Below are 25,435 nucleotides of genomic sequence, written 5' to 3'. Positions count from 1 at the left end.
AGTGTTTTATTTATTTAATATTTTCCTCTGTGCAATCGGGGCAGTTCTGCTCTTTTGTTTTTCTTTTTCTCCTGATTCCAGCTGGATTAATTCATCTTTTGTTGGCTGACAGAAGCGTTTTGGTGCCGAAGGATCGTCACATCTCCAATCATCGCTTTTATTATCAGCATCTTTCTCTTCTTCTTCTTCTTCCCTGCACGGTGGCAGTGCGGACTCTGACTCCGACTGGATGATTACACCTCTGCATTGTCTATTTTTTCGAAACCACTGAGAAAACTGTATTCATTGTCCCTGACTCTAGGTCTTTTGTGTGGATTTGATCTTGTCAGACCCGGTCTGTCCCCGTCCTGTTGGGTGTGTGTGTGTGTGTGTGTGTCGGGTTGAGGAGCACCATGCCAGAGTGTGTGTCAGTGTCCGAGTTCGTGCAGGAGGTTCAGGAGGATTGGAATTCTCCCACCACGTCCTCCTTCACCTCCAAGATGGTCAGCTGCAGGAACACCGTTTACCTGCTGGAGGAGGTCAGTGCGCGCACAGGGGAGGTGCGGGTTGTAGTCTGCAGGTGGAAGATCCATCCATCCATCCATCCATCCATCCATCCATCCATCCATCCATCCATCCATCCATCCATCCATCCATTCATCCATCCATCCATACCACAGGTGTATGTATAGAAACCAGGGACATCCTTGCTATGAGACCAGACATCACTGTGTGAACAGAGATGAACTTGCACATATAAACTGATGTTTCTTTACTGAAATGGACCGAACTGCTTTCAGGTGTTGAGCTCAAATAACCTGGTTTGACCCACATTCACGTCCCCATACCTGTCCTTCAATTCCAAGTTGAAGATTCACTCTATTCAGTGCAACATCGTCCAGGTGCCTCCTGAGAGGTGTGGCGGCTCTGTTACCAAAAGGTGTTTTTTGAATTCTTATTTTTTTTTATTCCAGGCCGCCTGGTACTTTCTGTGTGGAGTTTGGATGTTCAGCCTTTCGGGGTTTTGCACAGAGTAGCGTGGCTTTGCTCGGTTGATGAGTGCGACTGGGTTTTTTCTTTTTTTTAATTCAGCATGAGGTTGTTGGTGAAGCTGAATGGATGAACAGATGAATGCATGCTCTTATAGGCTTGACATTTCCAACACAGTCTGAATCAGATTGCATTTATGTTCTGCTTTGACGCAACATTAAATAGATCGTTTTTAAACATCAAGATGGTTATACAGCTGCCAGCACTCTTGATAATCACTCTTTTATCTGGGTTTTTTTTTCCCCATTATTGGTTCGTGCAGCCTGGTGACACCATTTGGTGCGCAGCACATCTGTGTGTATGGTAAAACCCTTTGAGTGAACACCTGCAAATATGCAAAAGATTCACAATGGACATTTGAAATCCAAAATTCAATGTGAACAGGAAGGGACCAGAATCGGTATCCAGTCACACTGAAATCAGACTTTATTTCTTTATTTGCTTCTTCCCGCCGTACATTTCCACAAACTGTTTGTTGTCGTAATAACAACTGAAAACGTGGCTTCCACGAATACACATATGATAATGACTTTGTAAAGATAGACGAGGTCTCGGCCAGACTTTATTTGGGAATATTTTGAAAGAATTTGTATTTGTATGTGGGGTTCACCAAACAGTTTACAGGTTTGGTCGATGAGGGGATCGATGTAAGCATAAACACTGGCAAAGTTTATTAAAACAATGCTCTCGAAAAACGCAAATATCATTGGAATGCAAAATTGTAAACCCACATTCTGCATCAAACCTCATATACCTGCTTTATTCAAGGTAGAACCACAGGCCCGAGAGCACGGGCAGCCATATTTCGGTCCCGATGGTCCAATCAGCCTCGCTGGGTGACTTTACAAAGTGCAAAAAGGAGATTTACTGGGATTTCTTGGTCATTTACTGAGGATAGCAGTTCTTTAGTGAGAGTACTGGAATCAACACAATATTTAGACCATGACTGATACAATAGTAATTCAGCAGCAAATGCTAATTTATTCAAAAGCGCACTGTGAAGGTGGATTTGGAAAGTCATGCACCCCGACAACGCAAAATGCAGAAAATAGAGTGATTGGTCTATTCACTGTATTTTCTATCAGATGGCAAGTTGTTAAAGTTGTTCTTATTCTATGAAAACAAAAGACACTGCATTAGATGTAAAATCTTTATTAATGAATTTGTACTTTCTTCCACTGAAACAAAGGAAAACATTTTGAAGTATCATGTTGCTATTCTGCTGGAGGCCACGATGGACTGTATTGAACCCTGGCCTCAAGGCCTTTCGTCCTACTGAAGGTACACCTTCATCACAAGTCCGTCACATGGTCAGCACAAAGAGGAAGACAAAGGTCCACTCACACAAACACAGCTTTAACCTGTTTGCTGAGTATTTTCTTTGTGGAAAGACATTGAATGTCACACAAACCAGCAACCCGCCTTTCATTCACACTGTTTGATAACAAAATGTGTTTTACTGCAAAGATAAACTGATTGACCCCCGAGTTCGGGGGATAAGAATGATCATCCAGTACCTCTCAAACAGAAGCCGAACCATCTGCAAATGATCAAAGCCAAGAAAAAAAAAAAAAGACAGATAATTACAGCTTGATTTTCTCAACCTGACACTCAGGATTTGTTCCTGTTGCTGTGAAGCTCCGAGGAAATCACAGACTCGGCTGTATCCCTCATAGGGAAAAGTTTAATTCGTTTTTTCTGAAGGAATTTCTTTTGCATTATCTGCAGAGTATTTCTTGTGTTTGAATATCTTATACTTCTGCCTGAAAATGTCAGATCCTGCAGCTCCAAACGGCGCCTATATCAGCTCCGATTCGTCACACGAACGTAGAAAATAGTTAGTATAGATGGGAACCTGTTGCAATAATATACTAATTGAGACAGAGAATTTAATACACTAACAAAGAAGATACAAAGAAAAATCAAAAACCAAAACAAGAATCAAACTTTTAGCTGGTGTCACTTTCATTCTCTTATTTATTGATCCTGTCAAGTTGATTTCTATGTAATGACCATGATCGTTTCATGCATGAGATCCAATTCATCTGTCATCTAAGATGGAGTGAATGACTTCCAATTGGACTTTTGAACTGCAATCCAAGCTTTAAAAGGGACAACACCTTCAGTTTTCCACAGCAAAGATAGATATTTGTAAGGGGGGTGGTGTATATTAACACAATATATTGGTAATATATGCAAGTGTAGGACTACTGACCTGTCCCAGCAAAGAGACTCGTGTCACACCAGTTTTACATACTTGTTCTAACACATCGATATGATGAATGAAGATGCCCGAAAAGATCAATTCCATTTTTGATTTGGTCCAATTATACACCACCAGGAAACCACCAGTAGTCAAACGGTGTTGGTTAATAAGTAAATATGATCATTCATTAAGTCATAGCCTTACCACCGTACTAGAATACTTCTATATATATATATATATATTTTTTTTTTTTTTTACAAAAACATCTATGTCATGCAAAGTTTCTCTCACTATTGTTTTAATTTATTTCTCTTTGTTTGATGAACTCACTGCTTCATTTGTGAGGTCGTGGTGTTTCTGTAGAACATGAGTCTGTTTGGACGCCTTAAACCAGTAGTAATCCCCCCCCCCCCCCCCCACCCCCTCAGTGGAGTCACTGACCCGAAGACTGGCCTGATAAACAGACTCAACACTCCCCCCAAATGCCCACCGCCCACCCCCGCCCTCCGCCCTCCGCCCCCCGCCCCGTGTGTACCACCAACAGAGTTGGCATATGTTACCACGGCAACAGATTATTCCCAATTAGAATTCATTGTTGTTATTGTTAATCTGTGGTAATGCGGTGGAATCAGTGCGATGGTTATTGTCAGGAGTATGAGTTAATCTGCAGCCTGCTCAGCAGCACGGACTTCAAGCGGAGGTTTATTGATTAGGACCATTGATGAAGCTACAACCTGCAGTAATGCGAGAGCGAAGCAATATTCCCATGTCACAGGAAACATAATTTCCCACCAAAGACAAAAGTGGGAATCGTGGCGTGAAACTGGGAAAGTGTCTCTTGTCTTTTCACATTGGGACTGACGCTTTAGTGACGAGCAGGAACAAGTGGAGCTGCTTCCTGTGGAGGTTTGTGCCAATCAGTTGATGGTTTTTCACTCAGAGGAATGTAGCTGTCTGCTGTCAGAACAAAGCTCGTCCTCTGTGTGTGTGTGTGTTGAGTCAGCAGGTGAAATACCAACACCCCCTACACACACACACACACACACACACACACACACACACACACACACACACACACACACACACACACACACACACACACACACACACACACACACACACACACACACACACACACACACACACACACACACACACACGGCCGATCCACAGACTAATCATTTTTGTGTCTATTTGTTTAGGTTCTGGACAGCGACCGCTTGGTGTTGCAGAAGATGAAAAAAGCCGCAAAAGCCAAATACACATCAGGACAAGGTACACACACACACACACACACACACACACACACACACACAAACACAAATTACTTCCTTAACTCTTAAACTAACCATAAGTATTATATAAGTTTAAAACATGTTGTCGCCAAAGAATTTATCTGAGTTTGGGCTTAAATACGATGTAAGTTAAACACACGTCTGTCTAGCGTTACTTGTGTGGCCCAGTCATTTACTTAATGCATTCTCCAGCTCCTTATCCGAAGCTTAATCACCTCAAGTAAGAGCTTTACCCTGACCCTTCCGCTGACCTGAGACCAGGCACACACTCACACTCACGCACGTACACAGATGTGACATCTCTTTACTAGCGCCTCTACTAATATTGATCCTCTGTCAGACCACGTCTCCCACCTGGAGCAGTACATCAACTCCATGGAGAAGCTCTCGGTCAACTGTCACTCAAACGGAGAGACGGAGGTCGGCTCGGCCTTCTGCCGCTTGGCGGATTTTTCTAAAGAGCTCCTGTCCCCGATGAAGAACCAGGTGAGGCCGGGGAGGTTTTCTTTGGAGTTTGCAGGTGCACGCACACGTTAAATTGGTTCTTCAGGTACTCTGGATTAATTAAAGAATTTTTTCAACGTCATCAACGTGTGTGTGAGTGATCGTGTGTCTTTCTGGGTGTGAGCCGCGTCACCAACACGTGACCCAGGGCTTGTTTTATTATCATCAATGCAGCTTTTTATCAAAAAAAGAAAGAAAATCAAGATCCAATTTAAGTGTTACAATTTCCCCGACTTGTTTTAATCTACAGTTAAAGAGCATGCTGCACAACATCAACTTCTTCCTGGACTCTCTGGTTAAAGGAGACCTGAGGGAGGTGAAAGGGGTGAGCACACTATCGTTACGGATTTATATCTTCTCCATCATGCAAAACAAACTAATGGTGAATTTATTGGGTCCGAGAGCAAATAACGGTTTGGTTTATTGGCTACAACCACTTAAGGTGGACTTTCTTTTAGATAACTTCTTCTTTTATTCCTATTTTACGTTTGCCCACTAAGAGATGCCAGAAAAGCTTTTACAGTAGTCTTCAATATAAGTCAATGTTCAGAAAAGTTGATTGAAATAATTAATGTAAATATATAATGCTTTTTTTTTTTTTTTCTTCCATCCCTCTGCAGGACCTGAAGAAACCTTTTGAGAGAGCGTGGAGAGATTATGAGAGCAGATTGTGAGTTACAAGAAGAAATGACTGGAAATGTTCCCAGCATGCTTTTAACTGTTGTGACAGTTTCTGCAGGGTTTCTTGTAAATCCTGAATGAACTCTCCTTAGCAGGCAGCTGGTTGAAGTGTCCTTTTAGAATTAAGTATTGAATGTGTGTGTGTGTGTGTGTGTGTGTGTGTGTGTGTGTGTGTGTGTGTGTGTGTGTGTGTGTGTGTGTGCAGTAAGCAGGTGGAGAAGGAGAAGAGGGAGTTAGCTCGGCAGTACGGCATGGTGAGGAGTGAAGTGAGCGGAGGAGAGATCGCAGAGGAGCTGGAGAAGGAGAGGCGCTCCTTTCAGCTGAGCATGTGCGAGGTCAGGGAATCCTTTCATCTTCCCCTCCACGTTTCCTTTTCCGTCGGCGTCTGTCTGATAATTCACCTCTTCCATTCTCCCAGTATCTGATTAAAGTGAACGAAATAAAGACCAAGAGAGGCGTCGACCTGCTTCAGAACCTCATCAAACACTACCACAGCCACAACAAGTACGAGCTCACACACACACACACACACACACACACACACACACACACACACACACACACACACACACACACACACACACACACACACACACACACACACACACACACACACACACACACACACACACACACACACACACACACAGGGCATTAAGTGTGACTGTGTCAGTTTACAGCTTGCAGCCTCCTCAGTGTGTGTGTGTGTGTGTGTGTGTGTGTGTGTGTGTGTGTGTGTGTGTGTGTGTGTGTGTGTGTGTGTGTGTGTGTGTGTGTGTGTGTGTGTGCGTGTGCGTGTGCGTGTGTGTGTGTGTGTGTGCAGCTTTCTGCAGGAGTGTGTGTCCACCACTCAGAGGTTGAAGCAGTACATGGAGGAGCTGAACGGAGTCTTGAGCACGGTACAACACGAAGTTACAGCAGTGGCGTCTGAAGCGTTTGTAGTCTGTTGCTGAGTGTTATTTGATGAATGAAACTGACGATAATTTTGATGTGATTTACCAAATTAATGACGCCTGTCAAAGCCGGTGTTGTACAAGCCATGAAATGTTGAAATTGATTATTGTTAAGTCACCGTTTTCTTATAATTAAGAAAATCCAAATAGCTTGGACACGTTAGCAGAACTGTCAGCGCTGTGCGAGTCAGTCTAATGATTCATCAAGTTAACCCAAAGTTGCTCCAGTTTATTGGAGGGAATTGCTCTATAAGACAGAACGCCAAGAAACATTCTGCCCCCTGGACAGATGCAGTTGATGACCTTTGCTCTACAACTTCGATGCCATCATTCTTCAAAGAGGCAATTTTATGTACTAATGACAGTGAGGAAACAGCAGACTTTAAAAGAGACACTGAAGGGTATTAAAAGCTGCTCCTTAATCACTGTGAACGAAGCTTAATTTTACTTACAGTTGGACGTGTTTAATGTTTTCAGGAGGACTGAGTTGGTTCAAAATTAATCCGGTGAAGAGGAGCTTAGTTAGATATGAAAACAACTTATTAACCTTTATTTAACCGGGAAAATAAAACCCATTGAGATCAAGATCTCTTTTACAAGGGTGACCTGGCCAAGAGGTCCGCAGCACACACCACATCATTAGATTTAAAACATATAAAACCGATGTGACACGACTAAGAGAATACTATAGTTAAAGTGAGACAGACGGAATTTAAAAGATGAAATGCAGATTTTAAGGCAAATTAGAATGAAGTCCAATAAAATCTGAAGGTGTATTAATTAACTGTAAAAACTGTAAAAACTTTAAAAACACGAACACTGATCGATCGATCCTCGCTCTTTGAAGAGTAACAAAGAGCGGAAATGACTTGGGGACACCAGTCCAGACATTCTATTCCGCTCTTCGGTTGATGCGTCTTCGTCTCTGTGAATCACGACCGAGTGACGCCACTGAGCAGTCCAGGTGAGCTGCTGCTGTGTCTGCAGGTGAAACAGCGTCAGGAGGAGGAGAAGCGGCAGCTTTGTGCGGTCAGGGATCAGCTGAGGCCCGTCGTCCACACAGACCAGGTGAGAAAACACAGACACCGGCTGCCATGACAGGACAGGACACTGCTGGTGGACGGCTAATTCACCTGTGTGTGTGTGTGTGTGTGTGTGTGTGTGTGTGTGTGTGTGTGTGTGTGTGTGTGTGCAGGACTCTCTACCAAAGCAGGTGTACAGCATGCATCAGCTGCTGGGAGACAAACAGTACGGAACGGAGAGATCTGGATTCCTCTACAAGAAGAGTGACGGGTAAACGTCCAGGATGTGGACGTGTTTGAATGTAGCCCGGTGCAACTCAGTGAAATATCTAACTCATTCTCATGAAACCTGTAGTGTAATGTAATCTAAAGAATACTGTAACATTCGTACAGTTTTGCTTTGAAATGCTGCACTTTTTACTCTACTCCTGTAATCTTTGGCAACTTCAAAAGCTCATTTTCTCTTCTTAAATTATGATTTTACACGCAGCAGATAAGTTGAGAGAATAAATTATTTAGATTTTTGGATCAACTCGCCAAAGACATGAAAAAAGATTCTCTAAAGTCAAACTAAAGCAGTAAAACATGCGCATAAGGTTTAACTTGACGGGGTGTGTTTTTCTAGGAAAGGTTCCCCTCTTTGTATATCTCCTCCGTTCTACTGAATCATTTTTAATGGCCGGTGAAGAAAAACCCAACGAAACATCTCTCTTATTGTGATTATTCAGTGTTGTTGTACAGAGTGTATAACCCTAACCCACATTAGATGATTATTTCAAAATGTAAAGAAATGCTGCAACAATCTATTGCTGAAAAAATTAAATCAAAATCAGAATTTTCAGGGGTCATTTGAAAAAAACAAAAAAATACACATCAAAACTGATGCATCGCCTCAAGAGAGAGTTGGGAAAACAGACAACAAAAAGACAGCGTCTGTCCCCAACAAAAATACAAAAATAAAAGATAAACAGCTTGAAAAATAACTTCCAAACAAACGCTCTTTGTTGTTACGATTGTGTTTCTACGTGGTGCAGAAACACACAAGTTATCATTTAGAATATATATATTTTTTTATATATAAATTGTTTTTTAACTATTGTGTCTTGTATTGTTTATTAGCATCTGGCTGATCACTGTATAGTGTAGAAAGTGTCAGGATGACCACAGAACAAGGCTGTTTACCTGAATGAGAGTTGAAGGAAAACTAAATCAAACAATGTTTAGGACTTATTCCCCCCGACGGTTGTTTCAGACCCTCATGTCCATATATTCATACTTGTATTTCAGATGAATCGTGATGCATTTGAGTCGTCAGGCTTTGTAAAATGTGTAATTGATCTAAAACCATCTGAGAAACTTGCAGAAACACCTGCTAGTTTACTGCTGTTCTCTAACCCCGTGTCCATTAGAGAGTCGTGTACCTCTCGCCTGCAGCAGTCATCTTTTGTTTTCGCTGACAAAGTCTGCGGCTGCAACGTTTTTGCATCGCAGCAAGCGGTTAATCATTCAGGCAGTTTTATCGAGACGCTTGTGTTGCCTTGAAGGCTTGAAGTCCAGGAGCATCTGCGTTCGCGTGAAACACCCCAGATTATTCCAAAGTCATGAAAGTACGCAGCAAGTTTTTAGTGTGTAGTGAATGAGTGCATGGTCTTTGCTTACATAAAGGAATTACGTGAATCTTTACAAGGTGAGGAGGGGTCAAGAAATTCTTAAAACTCAGTTTCATCAGTGACGTGATGAAACACTAATGCACGGACAAAAACAATGAGGGATATTCAGTGTCATCACTATTTGAGGAGTAATATCGTGTCCATTTGTCTTTCAGATTGAGGAAAATGTGGCAAAAGAGGAAATGTTCGGTCCACAACTGTTACCTGACCATCGCACACGCCACTGTGAGTCGTTTATCATCGCCTCTTCTTTTGGGTTCCACGGAGCTCTGCTTCATGAAATTAGATATTCATTAAACAACTTTCCATTTCATGTGGTGAAACTATCATTTAGCTTCTCTGGTCAGGTCGGTTTAATCACACTGACTCAAGCATGAGCAAAGGGTGCTGCGAGACGAAAACACGCCACAGCGGCTTTTGTTATTGACGGCCATTAATTTTGGTTTGTTCGTTTGTTTTCATTGGAAACAGACATTTATTTTTTTATTTAGTTGTATTTCTCAGTAACTATATTTGTGATTACACTATTATACATCTATTAACAATACCAGCAGTGACAAGGCATTTGGCAATTGTCTTTTAGAAATGTTGTATGCGTTAGGAAAATATCATGAACTGAAAAAACAAAAACTTACACTATTGGAAAGTCAGAAAAGCATTGCTACACCTGAGAAATAACTGACCTGACATACAGTTCTCTACTTTTTCATTTGTTAAATAATCTGACCTGTGTGAAAAGGTGCCGCATAAATAATCCCGCTCTCCTGTCGTTTCTCTCTCTCAGCCGAACAAACCTCCGACCAGACTGAACCTGCTCACCTGTCAGGTGAAACCCAGTGTGGAGGACAAGAAATGCTTCGACCTCATCTCTCGTAAGACTCACTCACACACAGAAAGAAAGAAAAATAAATAAATGAAATAACCCCACAATCAAAGCTGGAAAACATATCTGGGCGAAATTTCATTCTAGAGAACTTTTTCTTTTTTTAACACGCCATACATGTGTGTAAAACGACTTTACTGACACACAATTCAACATCGTTGTATTCAATCCAACTTCCTATTTCAGACAATCGAACCTACCACTTCCTGGCTGAAGATGAGGCGGAGTGTGTCGCGTGAGTCTGAAAAAAAAAAAAAAAAAAATCCTAGTTTCAAAAGATTCTTCAGATTTTACTCGTCACTAAGCGCTCTTAGAATTGGTAGAACTCCTGAATCAGTTTGCACGTATCAGCGTCGGGCTTGAATGTGTTCTCTGCGTGTTCAGGTGGATCTCGGTGCTCAGTAACAGTAAGCAGGAGGCGCTCAGCGTTGCTCTGGACGGGGGGAGGAAAGGTGGGGGGGGGCCTGAGAGCAGCGTGGAGGATCTGACCCGAGCCATCACTGACGACATCCGACGAATGCCAGGAAACAACAACTGCTGCGACTGTGGTGCTCCCGGTAAGGTTTTCTACTTCTTCATCACGTCGGTATATATATATATATATATATATATATATATATATATATATATATATATATATATATATATATATATATATATATATATACATTTTTTTTTTTTATTTTTTTTTTAAATGTATAGTTTTTATGGTAGAAAAATTAAGTTTCTGGGTCAAACGTTTATAAATGGAGAGTAGATTTAAAGTTAAAACATGGAAGGTTTCACACACCACTGAAGTCTTTTTGTATTTCTGTATGTAGAGTGGGGTTGTGGAACAGTTTGGGGGCGGAGCTTAGGCAGTGTCCAATCACAAATCAATTTCAAAAAACTGTACAAAGTACAAGGGGGGGGGGGGGTAGCTGTAGACACAGGCCTAAGGATTATTTATTATTTATCTAGATTTGTATTTACTGGTTTGTTTTTGTTGTTTTCTTAAAAAGAATATAGATCTAGACTTTGTTGGTGTATGAGTATGTATACATGTATATAGGTATTTATACAATACAGGGGTACAAATGACTGTTGGTTGAGCTGAAAAAGCGGGAGGAGTAAAAAAGCTTTGCTTCTTCCTTCTCCTTTTCGGATATGTTTGGTCATTATTTATTTAGTTATATTACTTCTTTTTGTTTGCTTTGCTCTGTTATGTTTGTTGTTTGTTTGTGTTAGTTTATCTTTCTTCTGTAATGTACCCACATGTCCGAAATAAACTAGAAAACAAACATTTATTCAAGCCCTTCTTGATTAGGACTTTTACTTCTTTTTTAATTTTTGTTATTCTTACTCGTGTCATTCAATTATCCTTCATGCGTCACCTCCACGTAGAACCCGGGTGGCTGTCCACTAACTTGGGCATCCTGACCTGCATCGAGTGCTCAGGGATCCACAGAGAGATGGGGGTTCACGTCTCCAGGATCCAGTCTCTGAGTCTGGACAGTCTGGGGACCTCAGACCTGCTGGTATGTTGAACCGGTCAATGTATCATCAGATATTTCCTGCAGCCACTTCAGCGGTTCAAAAATACCAAATGCTTTTCAATTATTTTATATTATTTAGCGTCGTACAGTTTTTTTGCGGGGATAAACTTCTTGTATAAACTCTCTCTTCCAGTTGGCCAGAAATGTTGGTAACTCGGGTTTTAATGAAATACTGGAGGCGAACCTGTTGAGCCCGTCGCTGAAACCTTCACAACACAGCCACATGTAAGATTCTCCCACGCTCACACGCTTCAAAGCTGAAGAACAAACGTTTGGTTTATAACCCGTGCGTTGCCATCACAGGACGGAGCGTAAAGACTTCATTTTGTCAAAGTACCAGGGTGTTCATTTCGTGAGGCGGGGCCACAGCTCTGCGTCAATGCTGCGACTCGGCCTACAGGAGGCGACGAAGAGCTGCGACATCTACAGTCTGATCCAGCTGTACGCTCAGAGGACAGAGCTGAGCCAACCGCTGCACGCTCATATACAGGTATCAGTGTACATGCAATTACACACACAAACAAGTATAGGCAGGTGTACGCAGATACAAATATGTACGAGGAAATACACACAGACGTGCATGTTTTAACAGACGGCCAGGTATAAACAGGTATGCAGAGGTTTCACACACACGTTCAGGTATACAGTACACACAAGTGCAAGCATAAAGAAGGAAACTGGCACACAGGTACGTTGTATTTAATGTAGTATACGCATACGCGTATACGGTAAAACCCTCACCTCAGCATTGTCAATAGCCACAACTTTTTTGATGGGAAATTACATTATTGTCTGATCAGCGTTGATTACAAGGTTATCCCTAAAACATGCCCCAATTTAACCAACGAAAGGACAAATAATCACTCGTGTGCAGCTTGTGCTCATATTACTTTCCTGATTGTTGCATAACGGCAAGGCAATATTATTGATGCAATGATGCACAGGCATATACAGTATATAGAATTATTTATCAGTTATTCAGAGAGTTATACATGAATATAGATAAATGATGTATACTGATTAACATTATTATTCGCATAAGATATATATTAAGTCATATGAAGCACACAAATAAGCATACAGCTTTACACTTACGTGTATACTTGTGTTGTTTTTTTAAATCAATTTTCTTTTGTCACCAGGAAAAAGGAGAGACGGCGCTTCACCTCGCCGTCCTATTGGCTGACAGGACGTCACTGCACATCCTGGACTTCTTGTCTCAGAACTGGTCAGTCTGCTCTGACCACAGATGTGACGCCTCAGTGAGTGTCAACGTTCACACCGCCATGTTTACCTGTGTGTGTGTGTGTGTGTGTGTGTGTGTGTGTGTGTGTGTGTGTGTGTGTGTGTGTGTGTGTGTGTGTGTGTGTGTGTGTGTGTGTGTGTGTTGTTGTTGTTGTTTTTTCAGCTCACATGTTGATGCACAAACATCAGCAGGAAACACGGCGCTGCACTACAGCTGTCTGCATAACAAGAGTGACTGTGTGAAGCTGCTGCTGAGGGCTCGAGCCAACCCACACATCAGTAATGCACACACACACACACTCACACACACACACACACACACACACACACACACACACACACACACACACACACACACACACACACACACACACACACACACACACACACACACACACACACACAATTTACTTTACCCCACACGTAATGAATGTTTTCTGTGAAAAAATTTTGGTGCATTTTATTTTTACAGTAAAGAAATTATGACAAATGTTGCATGATTAAAAAGGGAGACTGGTTTTAGCTGAAAAAAAGTATATAATTTGTGGATGGCAAAATACTTTTCATTTTAATTCACATTTAAATTATTTTTTTTTTCCTGTTGTTGTTCTTTAACAAAGAGCCAATTGTCCCAAAGTAAATTCACAAGTTTAATCATATAAAAGTCCCATTCAAAGTTTCCAAAGTAAAAGTCCTGTGGGAGCGTTTCCTGGTGATGAACGTGACCTCGCTGATGTTAATACGTTTACTGTCGCCGTGTTTCAGAGAACGAGTTGGGGGAAACCGCTCTGGATGTGAGCCGTAAACTGAAGCACGGCCTCTGTGAGAAACTGGTGAGCTTTTTCCTGTTCCATCCATCCATCCATCCATCCATCCATCCATCCATCCATCCATCCATCCATCCATCCATCCATCCATCCATCCTTCCATCCATCCATCCATCCATCCATCCATCCATCCATCCATCCATCCATCCTTCCATCCATCCATCCATCATCCATCCATCCATTTAGGTTTGGATCTCCTCCTTTGGTTTATGTATTCGTCTCAAAAATGTATCTTGTCTTTACCACAGAGTTGAGTAAAATCTCTATAACATTCAATACATTGAATGATTAGAGTTGTTTGTCGTGTGTGTGCGTGTGTGTGTGTGTGTGTGTGTGTGTGTGTGTGTGTGTGTGTGTGTGTGTGTGTGTGTGTGTGTGTGTGTGTGTGTGTGTGTGTGTGTGTGTGTGTGTCTAGCTGCAACAGGCTCAGTCCAACCAGTTCGACCATCACGTCCACGTGGAGTACGAGTGGAGGCTTCGTCATGACGATCCCTACGACAGTGACGACGACTTTGACGACAAGGTAACGATCACAACCTAAAGTCGGCCCTCAGTCTCTAGTCAGTTTAAAGGAGCAATTATCCCACTAATAGATTAATATCGAGGCTACCGGAAACTTGATCCATATAAAGTTCTTTTTTGGGCCTTTTTTTTTCTCCCTATTTGATTTCATTATTTGTAATTGTAATAAAAAGGTCTACCTACACATTGAAACTCAGTCCCGCAAAACATACTACGATAAACGTACAGGCACAGAAAGAACCAATGGAAGAATGTTAAACCGCATGTTGAAGATATTAATCCATCAACAACAAAGCAGGACTGGAAAACTTTATGAGAGAATAAAATAGTCACAGCCATCCTATTGCTCAAAGTAAAACAATGACTACCTGGATCCTATTTCACATACAGTGAAACAAAAATATACTTGGAACGACGCTAAGTGAGGTCAGTATTAAATATTATAAAGCAGCTCAGTCAAAGTGTAGAGAAAATGAAGTATGTTGGAGTAACAACACATTACTCTGTTTTGAAATGTTCTTCTGGTCACTGGTACTGATCAAAATGGACCATAAATACTGTCTCTACTCATGTTTTACTCGATAGAATCGATTGTATCTGGATATTTTCTACCGCTGACACACTTCCACTAATACATAGGTAGTAAAATGGACCAAACCATCATGAAGTGCTGGTTTCATTATGATAAAGTTCAGGAACTCCTGGAATTTCAATCAATTTCCTCAACAGATTTTGAACTTTCTTTTAATAATGTACATTTCTGGTTCATTGTAAAAACAGCAAAGTTTGATGGCTGATCATCATTAACTGACACAATTTTCATTTTGAACATGGTTTTCTTTTTCATATTTAATTTTTCTTTCATTTTCTCATGTCTTTCATTTCCTTTCAGTCCTTCCTTTTACCTTTCAAGATGCCTAAAATATTCAAATATAACCTACAGTTACAATACTAGTTTAGTCACACAGATCATACTTGATTTTAAGTTTTTGCTGCACCTTCTTTGCCCAAAGTTAATAGTTTGACTGAACTTTTCTCCCCCATCCGACCCAGAACGGCCCGGTGAAGAAGGAGCGCTCCTCCTCCTCCTCCTCCTCCTCCTTCACCCCCTCCTTCTCCTTCTCCTCGCGCCCCTTCAGCTTCAGTCAGTCCTCCGCCTCGTTCGTAACCACGTCCTCCTCGGGAGCGCCGTCGTTGGGCGGAGCGGGCGGAGGTCTCCTCAGCGTGGGCAGGAGGTTGGCCATGGCCATGGAGCTCCACAGCCGCCCCGCCGGCTCGGCCGCCAGCCCCCCGCCACCCCCACCATCCTCCCCGGCACCCCCGCTGCCCCCCAGGGTTAAAGGTCAGCTCAGAGCCACACGGCTTTATGCTTTATACACCCCATGCTTGGAGTTGTTTTAAATTTTATTCTATTTAAACACTTTAATTAATCAATAGAATGATCCCCAGTCACAACGATCATCAATATGAGACGCTTGACTTGTGTGTCCTTTCTGTCGATAGATTTTCTTCTTATGGGAGGATTAACGATGGTTTAAAAAGAAAAAAAGTGTAACAATGAAGCATTTTGGTTTCTGGCTTGTGGCTCTGATAGATTAAGACAAATAAATTACAGCTCATTCAAACAAGGAGCAAATTAGTAGGATTTCCCGGTGGTGTAGGCAGGTTGTTCCTCCTCAGATCTTTTTGTTTCTCCCTTTATTAAAACTACATTCAGCCTAACTTTGTATTCAGGGTGACGTTCCATTTTTGAGAGTTACGAGTCATTTTCTTTTCTAAAATCAAATTTGTACAATGAGATGATGAGATTAGTTCTGGCCCATCAAATCTTCACTTGGGCTAGTAAATTACTTCCCAATCTCACATTGTGGGAGACTTAAGAACAATGCTCGGCCGAAAGCATGAAATCAGGAAAGAACGTATATGTAAAGATGTTTCCTCTCCATTGTGTCTCGCCTGCAGCTCCCAGCGTCCCTCCTCCTCCTCCTCCTCCTCCAGCTGGCGTGGATCAAACCGGGGACGAGGAGGAGGAGGAGGAGGAGGAAGGAGAGGTCTTCTTCTCTCTGACAGGAAACAAAAACACGACCCCGCCCCCTCCGATCGCCGTCCGACACAAGAGGAGCTGCTCCGAGTCCAGCAAGAACGGTAACATCAGAGAGGCACGTTGGGCAATTAGTCTGTCGGAGTGATATTGTGTTATTAAGTCTGTGTGTGTGTGTGTGTGTGTGTGTGTGTGTGTGTGTGTGTGTGTGTGTGTGTGTGTGTGTGTGTGTGTGTGTGTGTGTGTGTGTGTGTGTGTGTGTGTGTGTGTGTGTGTGTGTGTGTGTGTGTGTGTAGATTATGGGTTGCCAACCAGTCCGAGGATCTATGGCGGTCCAGACTCCTCCTTCAAGAAGTGTGTGTGAGTATCTGAAGCAGTACATTTTAAACAGAATCTCACACTTGCAATGAGTCTGAAGCTTCTAAATGCCTCAAGGATGTCACACAGATATTTGTGCCAAAGTAGTTTAGTTTAGTACTTAAATTATATCCCCCAAAAAACTATATATATATAAAAAAAAACTTAATTTGTCTATTCAATAAATTACTTTAACCCTTCACCTGGCAAATGAGGATATTGCATAACTACTTTATTGTATGTTAAGAGAAGTTGACCGGACACATTGCCCATATAAACCTACTGCATTTATAGTTTCTGTGTGATGGAGAATTCATGTTTATTTAAAATAAAATTTCAATAAAACACAATGCAATGCAAGGCTGTTGTTCTATTAAAGGATGTAAAAACAGGACGACAGTGACATCCATTGAGAAACGTATGCTATTTGATTTTAAAGCCATAAATTGAAAAACATTTGGGACTTTAGTCTTTTCAGACATATTTTATGATATATATATATATATATATATATATATATATATATATATATATATATATATATATATATATATATATATATATATATATATATATATATATGGCACACACTATTGTTAGAGTTTTAACTCGGAGCAAAAGCTGCCTCACTAAGAATAAAGTGTTTTTTAATTGTTATAGTAGCATTAAAATGATAATAACTTTATTTATATAGCACATTTTATGCATAAAATGTGGCTCAAATTGCTCAGAAAGGAGAGAGAGAATAAACTACATTAAAATATAATAACATCAGCTCAATATTAAAACAGATTGAAACAAAATAAATTATAAAACAAACAGGAAGAATGTGCAGAGAAAATCACAATAAAAGATCAGAATATGAATTAATATTAAAAATTAATTCAATAAAATGAATTCAATTCAAATATAAACGTCATACTTATTTATATCTGATGAAATAAACATTTTCAAAAGGAAATTTGCTCAAAATTGAGCAAAGAGTGAGTCAATGCTCATAAATTCTCAAGTGAAGAAGGGATTTTACTTCCAGCTGAACTCTAGAACTCGAGCTTTAAAACACCACAGGTAATAAAAACGGACTTCTTCTCCGTCTTTCTGTGTCTCTGTCTCTGCAGCCCGGCGTCTCCTCTCAGCTCGCTGAACGAACGACCAGACAGAGGTATTTCCTGTTCAGCTGCTGAAACCATCCTGCTGTACCTGACTGCAGGAGCTCACAGTCTTTAACCAGGAGGCTGTATGGTGGTGGTGGGGGGGGGTCAGAGGTCATTCAAGTCAGTTTCAAAAATGAAAACGATGATTTCTCTCTCTTTTAGGTTTCCGACGGGCGGAAAGCGACGGGGCGTCCTCCTACATCCTGCACCCCACCAGCAAAGCTCCGGCCAACGGCTCTCCATCCAATCGGCGCTCGCAGAGCTTCGAGTGCGACACCAGAGGCCCCGCCCCTCAGCCGCTCCCCCGGAGATCATTGGTGGGCTCTTCGGAAACACGTTAACTGAAAACATTTTCCCACCGAGCACGACTTTCTCAGATTCAGATATAATGACAGACACGTTGTTTACAAACCAATACATTAAATTATCCTCAACATTTAGCGAGTTGGACCCTCTCTTGAACGATTGACCTCGTGCGTTACATTACTGGGAGGAACAATTTCAGTGCGGTTTGTTTACACCCAACAGCCCCGGGGTTCCAGCACTCGGCGGGTTCAGGCGCTGTATGACTGCCAGGCGGACCATCACGACGAGCTGAGCTTCTGCGAGGGTCAGGTGCTGGTGGTACTGGGTCAGGAGGACACGGATTGGTGGGTACGTATAAACCGTCCCGTCATCTGATCGTTGCTCTGACCCGTGAGGCAGAGCAACTCTTTACATTGCTGCAACTTTGAAGTTTCTGTACAAGTCAGATGTTATATGTTACGTGTGTTGGTGTGTGTGTGTGTGTGTGTGTGTGTGTGTTGTGTGTGTGTGTGTGTGTGTGTGTGTGTGTGTGTGTGTGTGTGTGTGTGTGTGTGTGTGTGTGTGTGTGTGTGTGTGTGTGTGTGTTTGTGTGTGTGTGTGTGTGTGTTCACCTCCAGCACGGTTACATCGAGGAGGAGCCCGACCAGCGAGGTTTGTTCCCCTCCTCCTTCGTCCAGCTCCTCTCTGACTGACATGAACTCAAGCTGGAGGCCGGCAGCCCGACGAGGAGCCGCCGGCTCCAGATCGCATGAGGACGAGCAGATCCATAACACCGGACCGCCAGCTGAGCACAGCCGATCCGAGACCTTCTGGTCCGGCTCCCGGATGAGACAAAGTGGGTCCAGCGTCCATAAAAACATTTCGCGACCTTCAATCGGAGAGTCAGGATCACCTTTATTAACCCTGCGGCTCAGGTCAGGTTAATGCTGCAGAAGAGACTGCCTATTCAATTAATTTATTTTATTTATTCCCCCAAAAGAAACAATATTTTGATAAGTACACTGATGAAGTAAGACAACTTCAAGGAATGGTTAATCCACAAATCTCTTATTTTGAAGTTCCTCCATTTTTTTATTTTATTTAATTTATTCTAATTTATTAAACGTTAGCTAAGGATTTTACTCTTTGTTGATTAAAGGATTCGAGACTCTCAACCAGCCAGAGCACAAAGGATTTTAAGGTTACTGAAGACCAAAGCTCCACATTCAGGAAACAGTCAGTTTGGACTTGAACGCAGACGAGGAAAAGATGCCTGCAGCTGTGCGACTGTGGATTGAAAAGAAGAGGCGAGTCTGGTGCTTAAGTGTTTCCTCCGGCCGGCAGACCTCACTGTTTGTACTCCGTGTCTTCTTACCAAGTGTTTAAATGTGATCAATTTTCTCTGCCCGGTTTAAATTATAACAAGACATTTCTTTTCTCTCGTCACTGAGTTCAGAAATGACACTTTCACATAACAGAGCAGTATTACTATGAAGAGAACCAGGAAATCTCACTGGGGTTAAAGTACTCTTGTTTAAAAGTCATCTTACTCTGGAAAACCACATCCAGAATTTCTGAAGTAAAAATACAGTTTGATCTTTTCTAACAAGATATTTTTTTAGAGAACACATCAGTGTTGAAGGTAACGGTGGAAATATATTGGGATAAACGCACACGTTGCTGTAGGACTTAAATGTGATGCTGGGATTAAAAAGTACAACTACTGCTGCATTTATGAAGGTAATCGATGATACTCGGACTTTACGCCACCTCTGGTGTCTTTACGCTTGATGTAGCAAAAAGTGAAACTTGTTTTTTCTAGTTAAAGATAATCAATAATCACTCATTTTATCTCGCTGGACACAAAGAGTCCTCGGTTGTATCGGTATTCTCTTACAGCACTGAAAGGTTCATCGTTCACAGATCTCAGCTCTGAGAAAAGTTAAACAATTCATTCATCTGTTCCTTTGTTATTGGGGTGCTGGAGTCCGTCTGACGGGGCGAGCGCAGAGTCAAATCCCCATTTGGAATAAATCTACCTTACTGCAAAGTCTACCGCGAAACAACCAGGAGGAGCATTTCCTATATCGGCAAACGCATTATTGTTCCCGACCATCCGTCTTCCATCTGCCGGTGTTGCGACACGTCCTTTGCACTCTTCTCGCTCTCTCTTGGTAAATAAGTCTGTTTTTTTTTTGCTTTTGGACTAGTGGGTCTAAGATATAAGTGGAGTGAGCAGGACATCAGTGTGACTTTCAGTGCTTAAAAAAAAAAAAAACACGTGAGTAAAACAACATAAATATTACAATCACAATCCGAGTATCTGCTTCATCCTCCACACCACCGGCAGGGTGAACGCCAGCAGGCTACCACACCACGTCGAGTAGACGACCAAAGATGTATGTCCTTGGAATGTAAGAGGAGGACCGTGGTAATCGGAGAAAAACAAACTCAGCGCAGAAAGGCTTCTGGTTTGAAACCAAGCCAAGGTCCCACTGCCGTGAAACAACAGTGCCAACCACTGTACCGTCATGCCGCATGTCTTACATTACATCTGATTGTATGAAACAGTTTTCACTGCTTCAGACTCATTAAACTTTCCAAGTGGAGGCGGGGCGATTACGTGCATTCACACTTACAGCTAATCTAGAGTGACGGTGACCAACATACGTATCCGTCTTGGGATTATAGGTGGAAGAACATGCAAACTTGCTGCGAGGTGGCCGTGTTAATCACTTCCCTCACAGCTTAATCCCTTCATTCAACTACATGGAAATGGTGGAAGTGGCCATGTGTTTTGTATATTTTCTTTAAACGAGATTGAAAAAGGAAAAGTATAATCCATCGCCTTGCTTCAGACAGCGCCATCCATCCCTCCATCTCCAGCTGCAGTGCCTCACACCTATGGGACGTTTAGGGTCATCAGTTAATCCCACATTGCATTGGGAGGAATTAGTACACACACACACACACACACACGTAAACTCTGCAATGAACCGCACAACCCTCAAACGCACAACCTTCTGGCTCTGAGGCGAGAGTCTGAACCGCCACACCGCCTACTTGATTTCTCTGTGGAAAACTTTTCTACCACATCGTGACACTAAGATCCTCTAGAACCAAAACTTGCGGGTTTTCATGCCGGGTCAAGTGAGCTTTTCTTGAGATACAAGGTTCCCAGCACACTCTTCGTGAATGAATTCTTAAAAACGTTTTGACATTTGAATTTGAAGTAGTTAAAAAGTAGTTTGTGTAGCGCAGCATGAGAATTTGAGGAACGTATTTTGTGTGACATTAGGCATGTCTTGTGTATTTCATGAATGTTTTTTGTTTTTCTTTAAACAACGGCCAAATAAACTGTGGTTCATCCGAGACTTTCACGATGAGGCCTATCATTTCCAAACTATGGGAACCCTGTGTCTATCATGAAAACATGTTCATGTTGACTCACTGAAAAAAAAAGAAAAAAAAAAAGTGATGAAAAATATCTTGTTACAAGTTTTGGTCAAACGAGCAGAGATCCACTGCCGCGAGTTGGAAGGTTTTACAAACGTCTCAGCACAACGTTTCGTCCACTGGGTTGATCGTTCACACTGTCTGTACAGTTCTTCTCAAATAAAACTCTCAAAGTCGGCTTTCGGTTTTGCTCGTTTATTTCAAGGCGACAGCGTTGGATTCGTTGTTGTTTTCTGTGGTTCCGGTCGAAGAGTCACAGTGTTTCTGTCTGTTTGGCCTCCAGAACTTAAAACGGTTGACGACAGCAGGTTGGTGAATGAAACTTCACTGTGCGACTCCTTCCTCGGAGACGTGACGTGATGAGCTGGATTAAAGCTATGGCGACTGAATATAACGTCACACACACACGCACGCACACACACACACACACACACACACACACACACACACACACACACACACACACACACACACACACACACACACACACACACACACACACACACACACACACACACACACACACACAGTTTGGTCAGTGGTTGTCGCTCTCGATTTACAAGCAGCCGATTGTTTGATTCAATCCGCGCCGTCTTCCGTTGCTGGAATTAAAACTCCACCTTTCCCGTCTTAAGGCAGTCTGATGACGATCACAACTTTGGATTTAAAGTCACAACAAAACTAAACAATCACGTGTGACGAGGAAAAAAAAAAAAAAAAAAGTCTTGCAGCGACTTAGCGTGTCACTTCAAAAGACCTTGCATCCAGATGTTAAATCCAGCTCATTACTCCGCACGGCTGCTCGCTCTCTCATTTAGCATCTGGACTCCAGTTTATGGCACGTTCCTCATCGGCTCGTCAACGGGATCATTTCCCAGTTTACTGACATAAAGTTTTTTTTTTTTCCCCAGACAAGGCAACGAAGTGTTAAATCTCAGGAAAAGGGGGAGAAAAAAAAACAAGCAGCAGATGTTTTGTATTAATCCAAAAGCGTCTGGCAACTCAGCAGTCGGATTTAAAAGGCCACGTGATTCCATACAAACGTGGTGGAACTCAAAAAGTGAACAACTACAGTCTAAACCCTAACAGCAGCAGAAAACAGCATCCAGATAAGTGATTCAGCATTTCGTGATTCTTCCACAAGTTTGTTTCAAACGACACGTTTTAAACACGATTTAGTTGGTTTTTTTTGTTTCGTTTCTGCGTTTGATGATTTCTAGTAACTTTCCAAAAGTTACAGCTTCAAAACATCGGCGGCGCTGCGAGAGGAGTTTGAAGCTTTGTCGCCGTCTGTGAGAGTCACTGCGCAGACGACCAACACGCTGACTGGTTCTGAAAGTTAAATGTGTGTCACACGAGTGTGTTACCGCCACACACACACACACACACACACAGACACACACACACACAGACACACACACACACAAAACAACAAAGCAGTATCATGTTATGATGTGAGGGGATTGTGCAACATTGCACTTTGTGTCCATTCTCAGTTAAAAAGGCACCTTAACTACATTTTCCTCCTCAACAGCAAAAATAGTATTTCTGACTGACAAGACAATTCCAACATTGAAAGTTAAAGTTTTAAATTGCATATGACCCACACGGACATCATAATCTAATCGATTATATATTTTTTTCTCTCTGAACAGAATGTTTAAAAAAAAAAAAAAAAAAAAAAAAAAAGAACAGATTATTAGGAGTAGAGTTCTATGAGACATTTATCAACATCAATATCTGACATCAGGTTGTTTTTGGGATACGTAGCGTTCGGAAAAGAAATGTTTGAACTGGGAATAATTGAGCAGATTAGCGCTGAAGTAGGAGGGAGAATTTTTACATCTTGAGTGTGAAAAGGTGTTGAAACTCCTCACAGTGTAAACAAAGCCTTAAACATTCAGATGACTGCAATGGACAATCTGATATCACCTTTGTACATTCACAGTATCGCTCGGTTTTTTTGTTTGTTTTTTTTTGGTTGGACTTTAAAAAAAAAAAAAAAATGCACTACATCTTCTACTTACATGAGTGTTGATGAACCTTTTTGCGAAAGTGGTCATTGTTTATTTTCTTGCTCTGATAAGCTGAAACATAATCTCTGTTAGTCTGAAACCCTCTCTGACATCACCTGTAAATTTGTTTTTTTAGAACTTGAACCAGCGATCAGGAAACTGATTAATTACTATAACACCTTTAAAACTAATAATTTACTTTTTTGTTTTGGATGAAATCAACTGAAAACCTGCAGACTAAAAGTCCATCCGAGAGACAAACACACACAGACAGACTCCTCCTCCTCCTCCTCTTCCTCCTCCTTGCTGCCTCCACGTCCATATTTGGCCGAGACAGGAAGTGTAATATTGGCTTATAATCTAAAAAGGAAAACAAAACAAAAATATTTTTCTTCTCCAGTCCGTTGGCTTCCTGCAGGTCAGGACGGTTAGCGTTAAAGATTCATTCAAAATAAAAGGATGGATTATAAATGATACAAAATGCGACAATGAGGCTGCACAGCGAAGCGACGACGCAGCCTCATTCATCAGTTCCTTCTTCAAGGCAAAGTGCTTTCGATTAAAAGAAAAAAAAAAAAAGAGGTTAACTCTGTGTCTATAAAATCCAATAAAAATATTTCAGAAGTCTGTGGTTTTTTCCCCGGTCAGAGCAAAGCTTTCCTTTGTGGTTGATCCCAGCAGTCGCAGACGGCAGGACGGTCAGTTGAGAGTCCGTGCCCCCCCCCCACCACCCAAAAAAAAAAAAAAAAAAAAACCCTAGCTGAAGGGAGGGCTACGGAAGAGTAATAGGGCCTCTGAAGGAAAAAAAAAAATTGAGGCTAAAAAATAAAACCAACCTTCGTGTGCTTCAGAAAAAGTAGAGCCAGTAGATTTTTTTTTTCCACTGAGAGACGTCGATCCATCCCTCATCGTTTGCCCATAGATGTGAAATCACTTTATATCTCTTAATTCTGACTATATCGGGTTGCTTTCTGCTTATGGACACACGTGATTGTACACAGGATTTCCTTGATTAAAAATAACACATTTTCATAAGCAGCCCGGGATCCGTGTCTTTGTCCTTTGTACTCCACGAACTTCCGTGACGGAACAACGTTACAGGCGGCTCTGCTCTGTCTCTGTTGTAGAAGCAGTCACACGCGCTGGCATGTGGATGGACGGACTTTGTAAAAAAAAACTTGTTTTTCCACGGTGAAAAAAAAAAAAGTCGACTCTGATTTTCAACTTTTTCTGAAGTGCATGAAGATTTCTTTTTTTTTTTTTAGCCTCCGAATTTTTTTCTTCTTCTGTGGCCCCAATACTCTTCCGTAGAGGGCCAAGCCTAAAAGTGAGGCTCAACAGCGCCCTCTATCTAACATACCGGCTGTCTGACTCAAAGGCAGATGTGGTGATTGAAACAGAGGCAATGCAGGGTCCGATTCTTTTCTAGAAGTCTCTAAAGCGTACACGCACACGGTCCAGAGCTGGCTCAGATTCGGGTGCTCAGGTCGGCTGGAGGCCTGCGGCGACGCGGGTCGGCTCAACGCCCATCCCTGCCTCTTGAGTGGTTACAGGTGCAGGCTGATTTTGCTTTCCTTGGCGAGCTGGTGGATGACCTCGGTCTCGAAGTCGGCGCTGTGCACGCCCGTCTTCCTGAAGGCTCCGGCGTAGCGATTGTCCTCCCAGTAGTGATGCCAGTTCCCCTGCTGGTCTGCACCGTAACCGAACACCGACACCTGAAGGCGGACACAACCGGATGTCAGGGCGCAGACAATC

At 42.0% G+C, this 25,435-nt stretch overlaps 2 protein-coding genes across 2 annotated transcripts in view; one reads left to right on the top strand and one right to left on the bottom strand.

The window, feature by feature from the left end:
- Nucleotides 1-392: 392 nt before the first annotated feature.
- unm_sa1614 (un-named sa1614) lies at nt 393-21,856 on the top strand (the record flags this gene model as incomplete). The annotated part of the gene is made up of 28 exons (XM_080461589.1): nt 393-518; nt 4,438-4,510; nt 4,871-5,016; nt 5,285-5,359; nt 5,655-5,704; nt 5,921-6,050; nt 6,134-6,219; nt 6,539-6,614; nt 7,656-7,736; nt 7,864-7,961; nt 9,516-9,585; nt 10,145-10,232; nt 10,430-10,478; nt 10,628-10,800; nt 11,627-11,760; nt 11,912-12,003; nt 12,082-12,268; nt 12,921-13,006; nt 13,187-13,302; nt 13,789-13,856; nt 14,266-14,373; nt 15,426-15,714; nt 16,335-16,517; nt 16,710-16,773; nt 17,889-17,932; nt 18,087-18,241; nt 18,453-18,578; nt 18,848-21,856. The coding sequence occupies 28 exons, from the start codon at nt 393-395 to the stop codon at nt 18,920-18,922; spliced, it is 3,048 nt and encodes a 1,015-aa protein (XP_080317715.1). The 3' UTR covers nt 18,923-21,856.
- The window catches only part of st3gal8 (ST3 beta-galactoside alpha-2,3-sialyltransferase 8), a 20,266-nt gene continuing 16,684 nt past the window's right edge, over nt 21,854-25,435 (bottom strand). The window contains exon 9 of the mRNA XM_080461590.1: nt 21,854-25,395. Coding sequence (XP_080317716.1) covers nt 25,228-25,395 — 168 coding nt within the window. The 3' untranslated portion in view covers nt 21,854-25,227. The remainder of the gene's footprint in view (nt 25,396-25,435) is intronic.

The sequence above is a fragment of the Lipophrys pholis genome (genome assembly GCF_963383615.2).
Source record: "Lipophrys pholis genome assembly, chromosome: 4".
Classification (NCBI taxonomy): domain Eukaryota; kingdom Metazoa; phylum Chordata; class Actinopteri; order Blenniiformes; family Blenniidae; genus Lipophrys; species Lipophrys pholis.
The sequence above is the reverse complement of the archived record's forward strand: the minus strand, read 5'-3'. Positions and strand labels throughout refer to the sequence as shown.